This window comes from Podarcis tiliguerta, assembly GCF_965153285.1.
Source record: "Podarcis tiliguerta genome assembly, chromosome: 14".
Classification (NCBI taxonomy): domain Eukaryota; kingdom Metazoa; phylum Chordata; class Lepidosauria; order Squamata; family Lacertidae; genus Podarcis; species Podarcis tiliguerta.
In genome coordinates, this window is record NC_139547.1 from 2,951,651 (window position 1) to 2,970,567 (window position 18,917).

Genomic DNA, 18,917 nt, shown 5'->3' on the forward strand with positions numbered 1-18,917 from the left:
TGGTTAGGTTTTATTTGCCGTGTTTAATGTACTTATAATGTATGATATGCTTTTAATTTGAAATATATTAGCCGGTTAGTTTATGATGGTTCAAGTAGTGCATTTCAAAACATTATCTACCTCAGACTCTCAGTGATGGTTAAAATCTAAACAATTTTTGTAGTGGTGCCTGTAATATGTGTTAGTTGTTTGCTAGAATCTAATATGAAGGAAAGGGGGTTTACGGAGAATCCAGAAATCTTCTGCAGAGTAGAAGGAAAGAAGAACCTTTTGCTGCAGTCCCACTTTCAGCCACTTTCTGAAGATGGGAGACGGGATCACGTAAGAATATTAGGGGGGCAGGCAGGGGAAGCATGGCTTTGTTTTTTGCAGTCTCAGATGAGGACTAGACCATATGAAAATAAACATTTTAGCCGGAATTCAGTCATTTCAGCTTTGTAATTTTGTGTCCATAGCCTACTTTTCAGGTGCCATGTGGCACCCAGCTTGTCATGTTGAGTTCTGGCACCTCTATTTAAAACAAAAACAGAAAAGCAGCACTGCATGTGTGCCCCCCTTCTCCATTGCTGCACTCTGTGTATATTGCAATCTAGTTAAAGGTAAAGGTAAAGGTACCCCTGCCCATACGGGCCAGTCTTGACAGACTCTAGGGTTGTGCGCCCATCTCACTCAAGAGGCCGGGGGCCAGCGCTGTCCGGAAACACTTCCGGGTCACGTGGCCAGCATGACATCGCTGCTCTGGCGAGCCAGAGCCGCACACGGAAACGCCATTTACCTTCCCGCTAGTAAGCGGTCCCTATTTATCTACTTGCACCCGAGGGTGCTTTCGAACTGCTAGGTTGGCAGGCGCTGGGACCAAACAGTGGGAGCGCACCCCGCCGCGGGGATTCGAACCGCCAACCTTTCGATCGGCAAGCCCTAGGCGCTGAGGCTTTTACCCACAGAGCCGCAATCTAGTTATCTACATCCAAATATATAACCTAGTCTGAAAAGTTGCTCTCAGGTTAAACTGAGTGGTTAGGACTGTGGCCCACCTGCTGCCAAAGCAACAGTTCCATGTGGAGCAGACTTCATGCCGCAGCCATAACATTTCATGTGGTTCCTGCTTTGCATCAGTCTTTGTTTTTGCAACAAACATTTTTTCAAAGTCAAGTTATATGTCAAATTCCCTTTGAAACAAGAATAGCACCTTAAGAATTTCAGCTTTCATATCTCTTAAAGGTAAAGGTAAAGGGACCCCTGACCATTAGGTCCAGTCGTGGCCGACTCCGGGGTTGTGGCACTCATCTCGCTTTATTGGCCGAGGGAGCCGGCGTACAGCAGGACTAAGCTGCTTCTGGCGAACCAGAGAAGCATGGAAATGCAGTTTACCTTCCCACCAGAGCGGTACCTATTTATCTACTTGCACTTTGACGTGCTTTCGAACTGCTAGGTTGGCAGGAGCAGGGACCGAGCAACTGGAGCTCACCCCGTTGCAGGGATTCGAACCGCCGACCTTCTGATCGGCAAGCCCTAGGCTCTGTGGTTTAACCCACAGTGCCACCTACGTCCCTCATATCTTTTAGGATGTGCTTAGTCACGAAGCCTTACCACACACTTACTGCTGACACTCTCAAGTCACACCAAGAACGGCATTTCTGTGTTAAGAGGCAGGGCTGGTTCACACGGGGCTGTACGTCTCTTGGTTATTCATCACTTGCTAGCTGACAACTGAATGTGTGAACTCACTCTGCTGAGAAACATTATGTTTGAGGTGATGTGAAAGTTCTAGCTGTAGTGTTTGATCAGTGATGGTTCAGTCAGACACCACCACCCAACAAGGGAACATAGATGCAGTATTTATGCAGGATTTCTGACTGCCAGATACTGTGGGAAACAACAGGGGGTTATCACCACACCTTCTCCGGCATCTAACTGGTTAGCAATGAAATGACTGGATTAGATGCCTTATGCTACCTGTAAATAAACCTTGCTAGTGGCACTATGGGAACTTCCCACCAGGAAACTTTGCTGACAGTTTTGTGTCATTGTATATTTCCTGATTTAATTCTTCAGAACTCTGAAAGTTAACAATGTTTGTATTTTTCTTTTCAAGAGAGAACATGTTTGCTTGCAAAATAATAAATAAATAAATAACCTAAGATGCAACCAGCAGCAGCCCAGTCTAGCTGAGAACCCATTATTTCCTCTTTTTAAAACAGTTTGCTTTGAAGCTGACACAACTTTGAATGCTTCAAGTTTGTTCTGGCACCAAAGAAAACTGGCTCATCTATAATTCAAAGGGCATCATGCAAATTGGCCTTGGCAACAGCACAGTGAGATAACTGGGAGGTTCTGGGCTCAGAAGGGTTCTTGGAATGTTCTCTTCCTAAAAAGAGACAAGGACTGAGAACTCCCATTTCTATCCCCACGCCACAGATTTTCACCTTGGATCCCGGCAAGGAAGGGGCTGCAGAATCAATTCCATATGTAGGGGCCATTCCCCCCGCCCAAGCAACACACACATGGACAGCTTTAGGGGTAGCTAATAGAGAAAAGCCCAACCCAGTGTAGACTAATTTCGTTTCCATTGTTGAGCAAGTTTATGAAAAAAATGTGTGAGGAGCCCTGCAATTCAGATCAAAACCTTGATCTGCAAATAGAATTAGTGCACTTACACTGTTGGAAAGCAGGTACCCTTATGTCCCCCCCCCCCACTGGGCAAACAGCAGCTTTGGGTGGCAATTTTGAGAAATATGCTGCAGAGGACAATGGAAGAAGAACCCGTGGCCCATGCCACAGCACCAATGCTGTCCCACAGTAGCCCTGATCTTACAGAAAAGGTAAGAGATCCTGTTCATTGATTTCTCAAATCATACCTACTTTTGCCCTTTTATTAGCCAAGCAAGGCAGAGGCAGAGGTGAAAGGGAGAGGTCAAGCACTGACACATGAGCAGCAAGTGAGATTTTAGAGGAGAATCATAGGCGGTGGGTGTGCACGTTAGTTGTGGCTGGTATGATACTGAAAAGGCTTTTCTGAAGGAACAGTCAGATTTAAAAGAGAAAACCTGTTATACTTACCATGAACGGTATTTCTGGATCCTATCAAAGCTACTGCCAGATTGGGATTTAGGTTTGGCGAAGCCCAACAGTCAACAGGCAACAAAGCAAGATTGCAAAAAATAAAATAAAGAATTCAAACAGGAAGCTGTCGTCTTAGCTTCTTCCCTTTTCAGTTCTTAAGCAACAAGCCAGAAAGTGAGGTGACTAGTATAGCATGGAGATGGATTTCAACAGAAAGGATGCTTTAAAAATTCACTGAGACTCTCTGGTAGGAAAGGTAGAGAAGTATAATGCAGAAACTATTAGAAAAAGTAGACAAGTGATGAGGCGCATCAGAATAAACAGCAGCTGACAGCTCAGGTGGACTCTGGTGGCAGCTGTTAAAGCATCCAGAAGTACATTCCTCTTGTGGGGATCTGATGAGACTGGAAACAGTAAGAATTGTGTGGAGTTCAGGTTAATTCCAGGTGGAGACCACTGCAGAAAATGTCCAGCAACCATAGGGCTGCCATGGTCTGCTGCCAAATGTGGGAGGATCGTGCCCACATTGCTGAGAGAGGGTTTATTCTGTTGGGCATTACAGGAGCAAGACTGTTGATTTTCTTCGAGTCCTCCACACTGCCTGTTTTAGTGGGCTGGGAGGACCAAAACCCCCCAACTCTGGTGGACCTTGAGTCTTGACAGGAGTACTTTGGCTTGTAGGAATGGAAATGATGTTGTGAGAAAGACTTGTCACCAGGGCTAGGGGATGTTAGCTTTACAACATCACGATGGATCACCAGCCCAACATCACAGTGCTGAAAGCGAGGAACAAGCTGCCTCGGCTCCGGCCCTGCGAGGCATTGGGGTGAAACTGCCTCAGCTCAAACCTGATCTGCCTCTGAGATGCTCTGCATAGAACTCCCTTGGCGAGTGGGCAGGAGAGGTAGCAAACTGGGAAGATCTGCCATAGCTGTAAGTGGTGGGTGCTGCCATTTAACTGAGCTGGGGAGGGCTGCAGCCAAATCTTGAGTGGAAGCAGAGCTAGCTGTAAAAATGTCTATTGCCTTTACACACTGTAATTTTGCTGCTGCTGGTGGGAGAGTGTGGATTTCGTCTGCGCCTTTCCATTTAAATGCAGGCAAAGAAGCTGTTTTGTTTACTGATCGTTAGCAGAAAAACTTGGGTAACTGACTGATGAGTAGTGGTTTGAAAAACCTTAGCTGTACTGAGCAAATGGCTGGGGCTGGAGCTGGGCGGGGAGAAGGGGATACAGAATCTACTATGACCACTGTCAGCAAAGCAAAGGACAAGACAGAGACTCAAGAGGTTGCAGATAAAGAAACCAACAACTGAACAGGCCTCAAAAAATGACCAGGAAAACATCCGAGTGGGAGAAGGAGTGCTGATGAGGCTAAACACACAGAGAAGTTCAGCAAAAGGCAGAAGAAGCAAGGAAATAACCAGACTGAAAAGAGAACACCAGTATGTGATGCAAATTTTAAAAACTGAAGAAGCAGAGAGGAGCTTAGATGACAGCTTCCTGTTTTAATTCATTGTTGTTGTTGTTATTCAAGCCTGCAATGTTGCCTATTGACCACTGGGTGGTGCCAAACCAAAATCCCAATCTGGCCACAGACTTTACCTGGTCTCTAGAAAGAAAGGAGCTGGCTTGACAGACGGAAAGGGACATTGTTCTAGGATGCTTCCCCATCTTGCCTCACCATAAGTAAACAGAGAGATAGCACATGCTTTCCTATGTGGTCATTGAGTTTAACAAAGTTTATTTGTCCCTGCTTTAAGCAAAACCAGAGTGTTGCCACTGGGAGAGAAGAGGTTTAAAGTAAATTATGCACGTGGTTACCATCTTCCAGGGACAGCATATTTGTAACTTAAAGTTCAATTCTGTCACAGAAAAAGCTCCAGTGAAAAAAATTACATCCAAATGCAAATTTGAGAATTTTGCACAAAGTAGGAAATATTCTAATTTGCTGATCAATGATATTTCAAACAAAATCCTTACTTGAAGTGCTGCTCAGCTCTCTCTAGGTTTTCAGTAGAAATATGTGAAATGGCAGAGCTCGTAATTTGTTGACACTCCGTCAGTGTTAAGCCTTGGAAATTTGAGGACTTCCCCTGGAATCACATGAACTGGGCAGCTCCTTAGGTCTTGAGTTTCAATTCTACCAGAAGGTCTTAGAGCCTCCTCTGAATAAAGCTTCTTTTATAAAGCTACTCCTTATTACTGGTGCCTGCTGTGGGACCCAGAAACATTACAATGGTTTCCAGTTGGGTTGCCACTGTCAAGTCCTCATCAGCTGTTAACTCTGGGGAGAAATCTCAACCCTATTATAATCTCAGGCTCCCTTGCACCTTCCTCCAGCCCAGAGCCCACCACATGAATTGGCTGCACCAAATTTTATTTGACCTTGGGCTCTCCTTGGGTGCCCTGTAATCCTTTCAATCTAGGGATACACCCCAGGGTCAGAACGTTCCTAAACTCAAATGAACAAGGTACAGAACAGTTCACTATTTCCATTCTCCACACCATATGGAAGAAGCATAAGAGCAGGGGTCCCCAAACTAAGGCCTGTGGGCCGGATAAGGCCTGAGGGACTCGTTTATCTGGCTGGCGGCGACCCCCACCGCCCGCTCTTACTGGCGCTGCGCTGTGCAGCTGCCCACTTCCGGGTCAGAGGAGCACCAGAAATAGCTTGTGTGCATGTGTAATTTGCGCATGTGCAAGAGCTACTTCTGGTGCACACCCGGGTCAGAGGAGGCCCATGCACATGCTATTTCCGGTGCTCCTCCGACCCAGAAGTGCGCTGGAAATAGCGTGTGCGCACACGTATGGGCACGCACTCCCCTGCCCTCTGACCCGCCGCGCGATCGGTGCTGGAGACACTGGCCTGAGGCGCAGTAAGTTTGCTGACCCCTGCATAAGGAGGTGGATAAGTAAGTCCATGAGACTCTCACCAGTTGAGGTTTATTCCGAGAGAATAATGTGTGGTCAGCACTCCCCCCCCCCAATTGCTCTAAGCCACTGGGCTGCTTTTAGAATGGTCTTTTAATTCCATGCTATATTTACTAAAGTCATTGTCTTTCACATTTGTGTAAGAGATACTCCCTGCAGATCAAGATCTAGAAAGCTCTGGCAGTGGGTGGGTGGTGGGGGGAGCCAACATCCCACCCTGTTGACTGGCAGCTCCACGTAAGGAGGATTGATTTGCACATTGAAAACTGTGGTATTGGACATCTAAAATATTTATTAGTTGGATGGGTACTTTTGTTTTGATTTCCAGAGAAGCAAAGCTGTCAAAAGTGACGTCTTCAAGGACTGAGCTCTTTTATTTTGGCAAATACATCTCAGCACATCTCTAATTGGAGTACACTGAGCTGTGCAAAAACATGAGGCATAAACCGCCTGAGAAGGACAGAATGAGGTTGCAAGAACTACTAATAAGGACCTGAATACAAAAGTAGTGCAGATTAAGACACTTTAAAAAAAAAGAAATTTAAGTAAATGCAAAAACAGCACAGTATTATTATTTTTTAACACACACAACCCCACAGAGAGAGAACTAAAATTATTTACATCTGTGGTCACCAACACTGTGGTCATGGGCACCATGCCCTTCACTGACACCCCTGCAGGGCCTTCAGACTCTGAGTTTTCATAATGTTTAAAAAATATGTCTCTAGGCCTCAAAGAAAGAAAGTTATGAAGCATAATTTAGAGGTACCCTTCTTAGAATTTTATGTGAAATGAGCCAGCTGAGCTGCTTCTTTCTGTCAGTATTGGTTAAAATGAGTGATGCCACACCTGTCACTGATGAGTGACTTTTTTGGACACCAGGAAATAGGAATCCCTGGTGTCTTAAACAGCTGCTCTTTCCACCTTCTCTTTAGTGTGCTTTTCCTGCTTCCATTGTATTTCCCAGTCTTCAAAATCTCGGTAGTTTCCCCTTCCTTTTCTCCTAGCAAATAGAATGCATCTTTCCTGTGGTGAGTTCATCTGAGATCAGGTTGTCCCTAAAAGTTATTTTCTGCAAATATTGCTACAAAGTAAGTACGGGTGGGTGTTAAAGAATCCCTCTTCCCCAAAATGGACAAATGAAAAAATCTTTGGGAAAAGGTTTGGGTATGTCTCTGTCTCTGCAGGGGCTAAAGACCCTCATTAGTAATTCACTGTCTCATCCCACAAAGAATATTCCAGAGTGCTTCAGCAGCCAGTGCCTCTTCCCAAGGAACTGTGGCAACTGGAGCTCTGCGAAGAGAACAGAAGCCTCCTACCAACTCTCAGCACTCTTCACAAACAACATGTTATGTACTGAGTTGAATAGGATCCAAACTGCAGCAGTCTGATTGGTCCTAGAACAATAGGATCCAAATTGCAGCAGTCTGATTGGTCCTAGAACAATAGGATTCAGAATGCAGCAGTCTGATTGGTCCTAGAACAATGCATCAGTATGATTAGTTGGCAGGAACCACCCAATCATGCTCCAGATAGAAGTGAATCCACAACCTGATTGGCTTACAGTAGAATTCCAGAATTAGCCAATCATGTGCAGCCCATTGTGTAAATAATGTATATAAAGCAGATACTTTGAGGGGACATTCATTCATTCCTCCTCACCACTATGAGCTGAATAAAGAGCATGAAATCACTTTGCGACTCTGAGTATATTTCACAACAGTTGCCACGATTATTTGGGGGTGTAGTGCAGGTGGGGACTATAGTACAGTGGTATGCATGTCTTCTCCTAAGTATATTTGTTTTAAATGGGACTAAATCCCTGGTAAGTGGGTATAGCATGGCAACCTATGCTTTGGGTTAGGGTTGGCATTAGGGGAAAACAGGATTCTATGACAGCTGTATGGCCGGCAGAAATTCAACAGGTGAAGCATTTTCCCATATGGAAATACAATGATGTGAATATTCACAGAATTCACCATTTAGCTGCCTATCAGCCACGTGGAGCATTTCTCAGGCAGTTTCTTAAGAGGCTTTTAAAAAACATGTGTGTTGGAATAGTGGAAGAAGCGCAGGAATTGCCTGCCACACATTTTTCTGCCTGTCAGCAGGCTTGTGGAACTTTTTAAAAAGGTGGGGACAGGCAAAGAAGCATGGAAATTCTCCATTTAGTGCTGTGTTTGTTTTGCTGCCTGTTGGGAGTTGGAGCAAGCAGCTGCTTGAAGAGGGCCTCTGTTGTACATTATGCAAGTTTAATTATGATATTTTCTTCATGCTATTCATAATTTTATGAATCCCTAAGTCATCTTGTTTCTTAACACTTCATCTTAGGCAAGGTGCTTCAACTCTTATCAGAAACGGCGACAATATTTAGGTGTATTCAGTTTACTGGACATTTATCAACTACAACACATCACTTCCACCAATAGAAACACATCCTGTTACTCCAGATACGTTTCTGGAAGCAGGATTTGATGATACAAAACTTTCCTTTCCTATCTATTATATCACAAATTATATTATGGTAGGTTAGTAAATCAGAAAAGGAACAGGGCGACCCCCCACTTACCCGCCTCCAGTGCCTCCATTTTTGCTGAAGTGAGTTCGTGGCTCACTCGAAGCCAGTTTCAGCAGTTCATTCCATTCCCGCTCCCACTCTTCTTCTGTGTAAACCAACCCTGACTAGGAGAGAGATGAGAAGGCAGTTCAAGAAACAAGGAGACAACTGTAACTTATACATTGTGCCTTGATTTGTATGTTTATTTCTTGAGTTAAGAGATCTCCGAACTCACGTATGCCCAAGTTCTCTGGAACCTGAGAGCACTATTGCTAAGGCTCATTTGCAGTATCCCTCCCCCCCCCCCAATATACATTAATTCAGCTGCTTTTAATGACCAAAGTAAGCCATCCCACTTTGAATTAAGTTATCATAGAAACAATCTTATTTGGTTTCTCTTACAAATATTCTTCTGGAAGGAGGGCGGAATAAAAAAGGTTAAATTGTGTGTGCATGTGTGGAAGCTGCTATCCTATGCTCCACTACGGGGAGTAAGTCCTATAGTGATACTGATATCCTAGGAAACATGCATAGAATTGTGTTGTCAGTGTCTCGGACTTCCAATGGTTGTCAAACCAGACTTTGCTGTGCAAAAATGCCTATTTGCACCAAGTGTTTAACAAAATGTTCCTCCCAAAATGTTTGTTTAAACAGCACAATGACATCATACAAAACAATTTAGAACAGAACAGAGAGGGAACATTTCTGACACTGAAAGTTGAGTGGTATAAATTAAGTGTCTCAATGTTAAGTAAAAGATGCAAGGTAATAGGCTGTCCTCCAAATCATTTCCCCCCTCCATGGATTATGAGGACTAACTGAAGATATCCAGTGGGTGGGGAAAGCACTCTGTCCATGCTCAAAGTCCTTCTTCTTCATCATTCTGTCACAAGCATCAGGCATGTGGCCTGGCACTAATGAGGGACTCTATGAGGAAGCCATAGTGAGTATGGCTTCAAAATTAAGATTGATAAATTCTTCATATTGTACAAACCTCTTTGTTCTGCTGTGTCTGCTGCCACCGCCATCTTCTCTTCAAGGCTTCCCTTTCAGCACCACTTCGCATCATTGTGTAAAGTGCTTTCCGTAATACAAGGTCCCGGTCATGAAACCCCCACATTCCTAAATGCAAAAAAGAGGTGACAGGAGCAAGCATGAAAACATTCAGGTGTAATCATTTGCATGGTTCTCCTAACTGGAGTTTAATTCCCTTTGATTATGTTTAAGCATTTCAAATAATAGGTGCAAACATTAAATAAGTTAATATAGGGCAATACTGAATTCAAAGCAAGTTTTAGGAAATGTTCTTTAGAAACAATGGAAGAGTTGAGTTGACTGATGCACAACTTTGCCGGAAGGAAACAAATGTTCTTGATTTTAGCCTCAGAAATTTGGAGTACTATTGGTGGGCCTTGAATGACTAATGATCACTGGGGGGCTCTTTTGACTGTTTCAGAAATAATGACCCAAAAACCTAAGGGCTGGCTGTCTTGCACAAGAGAGGGATGAATATCCCCTGGAATCCAAGTTCATTATAAAAGAACTTGAATTTGCTATATTTGAATCCTAAAAATACTACCAGCCATAGGCTTGCAAGCTTAAAAATCAGCAAATTATTTGTGTTTAATGCACTGAAATTATTTTAATTCAAATATAAATAATATTCTGATTGCTGCTTTACCAAAGAATGTCCTTCTTTAAGCCGGGGTCAATTTGTGTCTGACATTGTTGTGTGTCCTGGCCCTTCACCATGGCAGCTTGGGTTAAAGTCTTGAATGCTTGTCTCGGGGGGGCTGTGGGTACTCTCTGCAGGTCTCTTGCTCAGGGCTCCATGCTATGTGCCTTCCTCTTCCTCCTCTGTGCATGTTGTGTGCTCCAAAACAATGGATGGAAGGAGCATAAGGGGGACTGAACTGCCTGTAAGGTTGCCTCAGGCCTGGCGGTGGGGCAGTCTTTGAGGTACTGTGGGGTCATCCTACATGTTGTGATGCAGGGGTATGTGCTGGGAGCTCCCTCCGTGTTACCAGCAGTAGAAGTTTCCAGAGGCACTGGGGGCTGGGGGAGAGGACATGACAAACAGCATCTTCATTAAGAATGCAGTTGGTGTGACAAACATGTTTCTTCTGCAACTTGAAATCTACTTTCTTTTTTTATATTGACGCTTTTCCTTTTTTTCTGTTGTTAATGATCATAGGGCTACATTTTACACTAATAGCAAAACAAACAATGAGACAAAACAGATATGAAGTCCATTTGAATTATAAGTTGAATATAAGGTGGATACTGACAAGCAGAAACAGGTGCAGAAGAGTGTGAGCAAGATGATAGAGGGTCTGGAAACCATGCCTTAGGAGCAGCCTGGAGAAGAAAAGACTGAGAGGTGATGTGACAGCCATCTTCAAATATTTGAAGGGCTGACACATGGAAGACAGAGCAAGCTTGTTTTCTTCTGCTCCAGAGGATAGGACCCTAACTAATGGATTCAAATTACAGTGGCACCTCAGTTTAATAACATTCCTGTTTATGAATGATTTGGTTTATGCAAAACTGGAAATAGTGTCCTGGTGTCCACCTCGGTCTAAGAACGGAATCCGAATGGTGGAAGGTCACTGGCGGTTGGGAGGCCTCATTAGGGAAAGTGCACCTCGGTTTAAGAACTGTTTTGGTTTAAGAACGGACAAGAAATGTGATTCCTACTAAACATTTGGAAGAACTTACTGACTTTAGCACCTGTTTAAGAGTGGAACAGACTCCACTCTCCTTTGTTGGAGGTGTTTCAGTGAGGGTTGGATGGTCATCTGTCAGGGATTCTTTAGCTTTAATTCTAGTCCAAGAGGATGGACTAGATGACCACTGGTGTCCCTTCCAACTTTGAAATTCTATGATAAATATTTTAGAAGATTCAGGCCTCTGCCTGCAATTCTGTTCTTGACACAATCTTATTAGAATAAATGGAATATTTGTCCGCATCAGGTAACTACTTTATGAATATCAAATGCTGGCCCCACAGGTTAAAAAATTAATTTGCTACTGTACCTTCATCAGTGCCAGCAAAGTGGTGTAGCATTTCTCAGCCATAAAATTGTACTGACCAGTGACATATCCAATGTAACTCGTGTGTGTACGTGTGTGTAGAAGAACACCTTTTTATTTCAAAGTAGCCCAGTTCTATCTTGAAATTTAAAGAAAACTAATGTGTCCTTCTCTCACTGATCCTTACAACTGCTCTGTGAAACAGAAAACTGAAGCTGAGAGGTCCGGTGTTGCTTTCAGCAAGCCTATGGACCGCCAGAGATGAGTACTCAGATCTCACAGAACCCAGTCCAAATAGTCACTATAATCGTGGTATCATTTGCTAACATGGATAAGAGGAGATTCCCCCAACATTGTGTTTGTACACCGTGGGGTCCACGTCTTGTTCAAGTGAGGTTCTTTCAATCCTTCTGAAGGAGAAAGATTGAATCTAAGCATTGTAAGCAAGACAGAGAGTTGTCCTATTCTTTCAGAAGGCATCATTTACCAGAAGACCTACCTAGGGAAGCCGCATGCAAGAGGCAGTTGCCATCCCCTGTGGTTGCCAGTGGGAGAAGGCGTTTACAGCTTGTACACACTGTGGACCACCAGTTAAGACGACCTGAAAAATGAAAATTAATTTAAAATGTAAGGACACTGCCAACATTAAGCACTTTGGAGTCCTGTTGATATTAAAAACAAATAGCTTAATCTTTTCAACTGAAATCAATGGTTGTGGTCATAATAAACTGAAATTAGGCTAAAGCAACCTATAACATGAAAATGTGTGGCTATACTTAAACCCAGGGGAATTTCAGATCCTACTGGAAGTCTATTTTCCCTATATCCAAAAAAGCATATAAATTGTAGCTATATTAATAGGTTGGGTTATTAAAAACACTTGGTAATCGCCACATGTCTTCAACAAGCAGCAGCTGGCACACACTTCACATGCCTAACCATTCTTATGAAATCTAAATCAAGAGTGCACAAGGGAAGCATAATTTAAAGTGGGCTGGGCTGCCTTTGGGAGTGATAAAACTGGAAGTAACATATCCTCAACTCCTTTCTTGCAGGCATGGTGAAATAACAGACTATCACCTGCACCATGCAGAAGATTTTGACAATAATGTAGGTGTGGTAAGAAAAATCAAGGGTGCTGCATAAAGGAGACGTATACAATCCATATAAAATCTATACATTTCTTGATATGAGTTTTATAGTGAATAAGGTAATAGCTAAGAAAACAGATCCAAGGTGGGCTGCCTGGAGTCAATATAAAGCACAATTCTCTTGTGTTAAGAAATAGTTTTCCAAAGAGGTCATACCAGCAATGTCGATTCCTTCTTTGACTTACCAAAAATGGTTTCAAAGTAAATGGTGGTGCTTACATTATAGCAAATCTTCCCAATTTTAAAAGCATAAACATGACAACAGCTGGACATATAATGGGGCCCTTTATATGTCCAGCTGTCCTTTGTCAACAACAAATTGTCACTGTTTTTTGTGTTTAATATATGCTATAGTATATGGTAATTTATTGACCTAATAGGTATCTAAAGCCATTTGCACATAGCAAGATGTGTATTTTATCAAAGTAATTGTTGAAATGAAATACAATTGGAAATGTACTTCCAGCTTTTTCCCCTTTAATTTTTTTTTTTTTTTTTTGGGTTCCCAAGAGAGTGGGGCCCTAAGCTATAGCTTGTTTAGCTTATACATAAATCCGGCACTGATGACAACAAATACTCAACGAAGCTCTTTCTCCTTGGAATCTTGGGGATGTCCAGTGTACAACCTAATTATCTCTTGGCTCAGGCTGACTGGACAGAAACAGGAGTGGAGGCAGCTTACTACCCCTGAGAGTGAGTTTGGCCCTAGGGTTCAGAATAACATCTGAATTCAACAGGAAAAATGCTGACCTGGGTTTGGATTCAGGTTGAATCCTTTACACCCCCCACTTGCCCCAGATGACTCTTCAGAACAGTAGAGAGTGGCCTTGATGGTCCTACATATGCACAATAACATTCAGAGTTGTGTCGTTCATGCAAACTACATATCCCATTATGCCATGCAAAATACATAGGCAGAAACATCAAGAATCTCTGTGCAGGCTGTGGTTTACATGGCACATTGTTTCATATTCATAATGGGAGTTAAAATGCCATCAGTTCAGTAAGTTAGCACTTTACATATAAACCCTAAATTATGAAGGAGGTCATCTTCACAATTGTAGGTCATCTTCTAAGCAAAGACCAACATATACCATTGACATTATTCAAAGCTGACTGGAATCTATCCAGATAATAATGATGGGAATTGAGGAACTCATCTGCTGTGCAGGAATCCATCCTGTCTCCATCATCTTCATCTGTTGAAAGCTGCCCTGGCCTGGACTTTCAATAAACAGTCCCTATGTATTCAAGAATTGTTCCGGGGATGGAGAGTGCAGAGGTGTTGCCAATGCCTGCTGCTATGGCATGTTGAGACTTTGCTGAGACAGCAGAACAACATAGATATATATAGATTATATAAAAGCCTTTTAATCTATTATTCTGTCTAATTAAATTATTTAGATATTCTTCTACAGTGAGGTTGCAGGAGCATAAGAATTTTCTTACTCCAATAGTCACCACAGAAGCTCTAAAGCAGGCATTCCCAAAAGGTGGTATGTGGGCCAGCAGTGGTTCACAATCTTCATTCAGGTCATCCACTGCATGTCCACATAATATATTCACATCGATTTTTACATTGTATTTCTATTGTTTTTAATTCCTTAAATTGCATTGTATTGCAGCTTGAATTCTATAGATTGCAAATTGCATTACCCTAAAATGCAATGTAAGAAACAAAAGAAGCAATAGAAATACAATTAAAAACCATACAGCATCAAGCACAGCCCACTGCAATGGCTACAACAGGCAGAAAAATCCTTAAGCGGTCTGTCAAGACCACTGGCAATTTTCAATTGGTTGGGAGGGGTGCTTTGGGGACAAATAGGGTGTGAAGGCAATGGCCACCCACTGGAGTGGCCCATCCAGTACTCCAAGGTACGCTGTTCCACTGAAAATGAAGTTTCTATTCACAGTTATCATGGCTAACAACAACTGAACAATATATGTATCATTAGTCATTCTGAATTGAGGCAATTTGTGATGGCCCTGACTGAACTAGCCAATCTGCATGCTACTGCAGTTATTTCAGAGATTTCTTATTTCTGCTGTCATATAAAACACATTTGTTTAATCTTTTTTAAGCCATCTGAATTGTTGGGTTACAACACATACAATATTATTAAGAAATTCTATATGTAGCCACACAGCACTCAAAATCAGCTTACAAATAATTCCCAAGATGCCACGCAACCTAAATGCAGCATATATAGTTGGCACGCATCAACTGCCATTACACAGACTGTGGTTTGCAAGGCAGACTTTGTGTTGTGTTCCTGAGTGACATCTTAATATTCTGACAGGGGAGGGAAGGGGGAAATCAAGCAACACTGATCCTTTCCTGCCAATCCACAGAATGTTAAAGGTAAAGATACCCCTGACCGTTAGGTCCAGTCGCAGACTACTCTGTGGTTGCAACACTCATCTTGCTCTATAGGCTGAGGGAGCCGGCATTTGTCCACAGACAGGTTCTGGGTCATGTGGCCAGCATGACTAAGCCGCTTCTGGAGAACCAGAGCAGTGGACAGAAATGCCATTTACCTTCCCGCTGGAACTGCTTCAAACTGCTAGGTGGGCAGGAGCTGGGACCAAACAACAGGAGCTCACCCCATCACCAGGATTCGAACCGCCGACCTTCTGACCGGCAAGCCCTAGGCTCAGTGGTTTAGACCACAGTGCCACTCGCCACAGAACGTTAGGAATGTGCTAATCATTGTGTGAAGAAACACCTCCCCTTGTCTGTCCTAACTGTCAATCTGATTCACTGGGCAACTTTTAAATTATGAGAGAGGGGGCCAGGAAGAGAAAGAAACTCTATCTCCCCACTGTCTTCATACATTCACATCTCACATTCCTTGTCTGTATTACTCTCTTGTCAAAATAAAAAAAAATCAATCTCTATACCCTTTACATGTAGCAAAGGTGATCTAGCCCATTCACATTTTAGTTGTCTTTGTTTTCTACTTTCACCAACTCTACAGTATTGCATATGTATCTAAGATGTAAGCATTCAGCTCCAACAATAATATGGGCTTAAAAGAGTGGTACACCAACAAGAAGGTCAAACAAGCCAGACTCTCTTGTCTTAAGTGTTTACTCACCAGCTTGTTCCAGAGCGGCCATGGTTGCTTGCTCAATCAAGTCCCGCTCAATGAAGCTTCTAAAGTCTTCACTGTAAACACTGAGGTCAGGGAGCTGGAATGTGTAGATGGGCATCTCCAAAGGGAAATGTTCATTGTTGCATTCACTGGCCACATGGGACCGCGCAAGGGAGACTATGGCTGAGCTGGCATGAGAAATTCCTCTAGACAGCCTCTTTTCTGTGCAGGAACAAAAGAAAGGGGGGGGGGGATGAGACAACCAAAGCAATTCTAAATGTTTTTACTCAGAAGTAAATGAGCTTGATGGGGCTTACTCCCTAGCAAGTGCCTTTAAGATTGTACTCCCAAAGTACTTTTACCCTGAGGGAGACAATGATCTCTTCTCTCATCTGTGCTACATTCTTGCTCTCAAGGCAAGATGAAATAGAACCCCGTGACCTTTGATTGTAGGTTTATTAAAAGGACTGTTTTATTAAAAGGACTATACAATGTTAGAGTGTACAATGTATACTCTAACATGTAGGCATGTATACAATGCCTACAACAAAAATAAAACAGCATAAAATACAGCTAAAACTTCATAGTGACCAGTAAGATATCACAAAATACATCATCAACAGCTATAGGTTTGTGTGAAATGGAAAGAAACTGGAATATCGGTGAATGCCTTATTTCAAGGGGTAGAGCATTCTACAATGCAGGTTTAAAGACCATGCTCTTGGTGGCCACAATACAAATTTCAAAGGCTTGCAACAACACTAAGAAGACCTCCTCAGATTACATCGGCAACCAAGCAGGTCTGAACAGGAGAGTGCAGTCTCTCCTGTAACCTGGTCCCAAGTTTATGATGAATCATCACTTTCTTTATGTTCCCTGAGAGTATATTTCATCTGTCACAGCTCCAGTCTGGAATAAATTGCAGTGGAAAATCAGTAGACAAGTACTGTAGTCCCCCACCTCCCAGTAAGCCAAACTGGAAATCCTGAGAAGCTGCTCCCTTAATCCCTATCTTGAAATGTCACTAGTTAGTTAGGATCCTGTTTTTATATAAGATAGTGAAAGAAGTCTGCTTCTGCAAAATCTGGCTTCAGAATTATCATGATTTTCTGGAAGAAATAGCTGATCATGAAATATATTAAATAATTATTCAGTAATTCACTTTCAACTTTCCTAACAGATCAAATAAAATTCATCACAAAGTCACTCTCTGGCACCCCAGCACAACATCAAATAGACCAAAGCTGGCTTTAATCTGCAAATAGTTGAGTAGAAGTAACAATCGTGCTCAAATTTGAAGGCAGGTTCTGTTTTTTTGCCTGATGCTGTGGACTCGGATGACATTGGCACATACATGACTATCAGAAAATACTGTACATCGCATCTTATCCACAGCAAGTGTTGTGTGACCTTTTCTAGTGAAAAGCTCTGAGCCTGCTCAACTGATTTTTATTCACAAGGATCTGAAAGCCCATGGCATAAACACCGTCTAGTGCCATTTTTTTTAGTGCAAAGTTGCCTGTCGGTCTAGGAATTCTCAGTTGCCTCTGACTCCATAGCTGCACCCCCTCCAGCTGTTGTCGGGCTCCATCTCCCAATATGAGCAGAGCCAGGAATATAGGATGATGGGAGTCAGAGTCCAACATCTGGAAAGTCAAAGGTCCCCCATCCCTGCTCTAAAGCTCCCATGTTCACTCAGACCTTGCCTGCTGTTTGAGAATCCTAGCAGTGTACAGTGGTACCTCGGGTTACAGACGCTTCAGGTTACACACTCCGCTAACCCAGAAATAGTGCTTCAGGTTAAGAACTTTGCTTAGGATGAGAACAGAAATCGTGCTCTGGCGGCGCGGCAGCGGAGGGAGGCCCCATTAGCTAAAGTGGTGCTTCGGGTTAAGAACAGTTTCAGGTTAAGAATGGACCTCTGGAACGAATTAAGTACTTAACCCGTGGTACCACTGTATATTAAGGTAGTTAATTAACCCTTTGCTATGGTGGGCTTCTCACTGTGACACTTGGTTTCCACTTCTAAATTTTTTATCTTTACAAAAGCATGTGAATTCTTCACTTCAGCTTCTAAAGAATCCCTCTTTCTTTTCTTCCCCAATTAAAAATTTTTGGCTTTGAGTAGATTTTACACATACCAGCCGAGTTGAATTTCACTATTTTTTATAAAATACCCTGAACACCAACAGGTATTTAATAATATAACTATATAAATAATTATTACTAGTACTATTGTTAAAGACCACTACTGCTGCTTTTTTGTTGATAGAAAAAAAGTCAGGATTCTACTTATATAAGCCAATTAGGCTCATATAAATAAAAGTTGTTCCTATTAATACCCCAGTAAATGGCATCAGAAGCTAGTAAATGTCTTTCGTAATCGCTAGCTTACATAATAGTTTGTTCTGAGTTTTTATGCCCACCCTCTCTTTGGCAGAAATCTGAAACTCTTTGGTAATGGAGAAAAAGAGAGTCCTAACTTACAACATGTGTCCAACAACATGAAAACCTAACATCCATAGGTTTGACAAACTTGTATGTTGCAAACGCTGAATCTATGAAGGTATATCAAGGGCAGGATAGTTTTGGAGTGGGCCTGCCTATTTTATTTTTTGGCATCTCAGTAGTAAACCTTTTACCTGTGTTAGGTAACAGAAAACCTACAACAGCAGCTAGCCAATCCAAGTCTGAGCTAGAAGCCCTTTACCTTGAGCAATGTCATCCTGTCTTTGAAGTGATGGTCGTTCACTCTTGTTCACCTGTTGGGAAGGATCCGTTTCCTGCTGCGGCTTAGGATACTTCCCTTCATTGAACGCTTGTGGCAGATTAGCTGTATGAACCTGCCTAAGCTGCTCATAGTCACTCAGGGCGGCAGTCAAATCCCAATTTTTGCCTAAGAATGAGACATCATAAGAGCATTGTTAACAACTTCAACATGCATGGAAGAGTGACTGGTGTCTGCAAGTATCAAAGCAGTGGCAACTGTTCTGTATTAATTAATCTGGAGTAAAAAGGTGCCATGTTCTGCCTGCACACCAAAGACAGTGTCTGCTTGTGGAGCTTCATCTTTTATCATCCTA

At 42.7% G+C, this 18,917-nt stretch overlaps 1 protein-coding gene across 5 annotated transcripts in view; it reads right to left on the minus strand.

Moving 5' to 3' along the window:
• OTUD7A (OTU deubiquitinase 7A) overlaps positions 1 to 18,917 on the minus strand; it is a 110,235-nt gene that overhangs the window by 19,338 nt on the left and 71,980 nt on the right. For all 5 annotated transcript variants that reach the window (XM_083412750.1, XM_083412749.1, XM_083412752.1 and 2 more), the window contains 5 exons: positions 18,545 to 18,730; positions 15,838 to 16,056; positions 12,085 to 12,186; positions 9,547 to 9,674; positions 8,565 to 8,677 (listed from right to left, as the gene is read on the minus strand). In XM_083412750.1, coding sequence (XP_083268876.1) covers positions 8,565 to 8,677; positions 9,547 to 9,674; positions 12,085 to 12,186; positions 15,838 to 16,056; positions 18,545 to 18,730 — 748 coding nt within the window. The remainder of the gene's footprint in view (positions 1 to 8,564; positions 8,678 to 9,546; positions 9,675 to 12,084; positions 12,187 to 15,837; positions 16,057 to 18,544; positions 18,731 to 18,917) is intronic.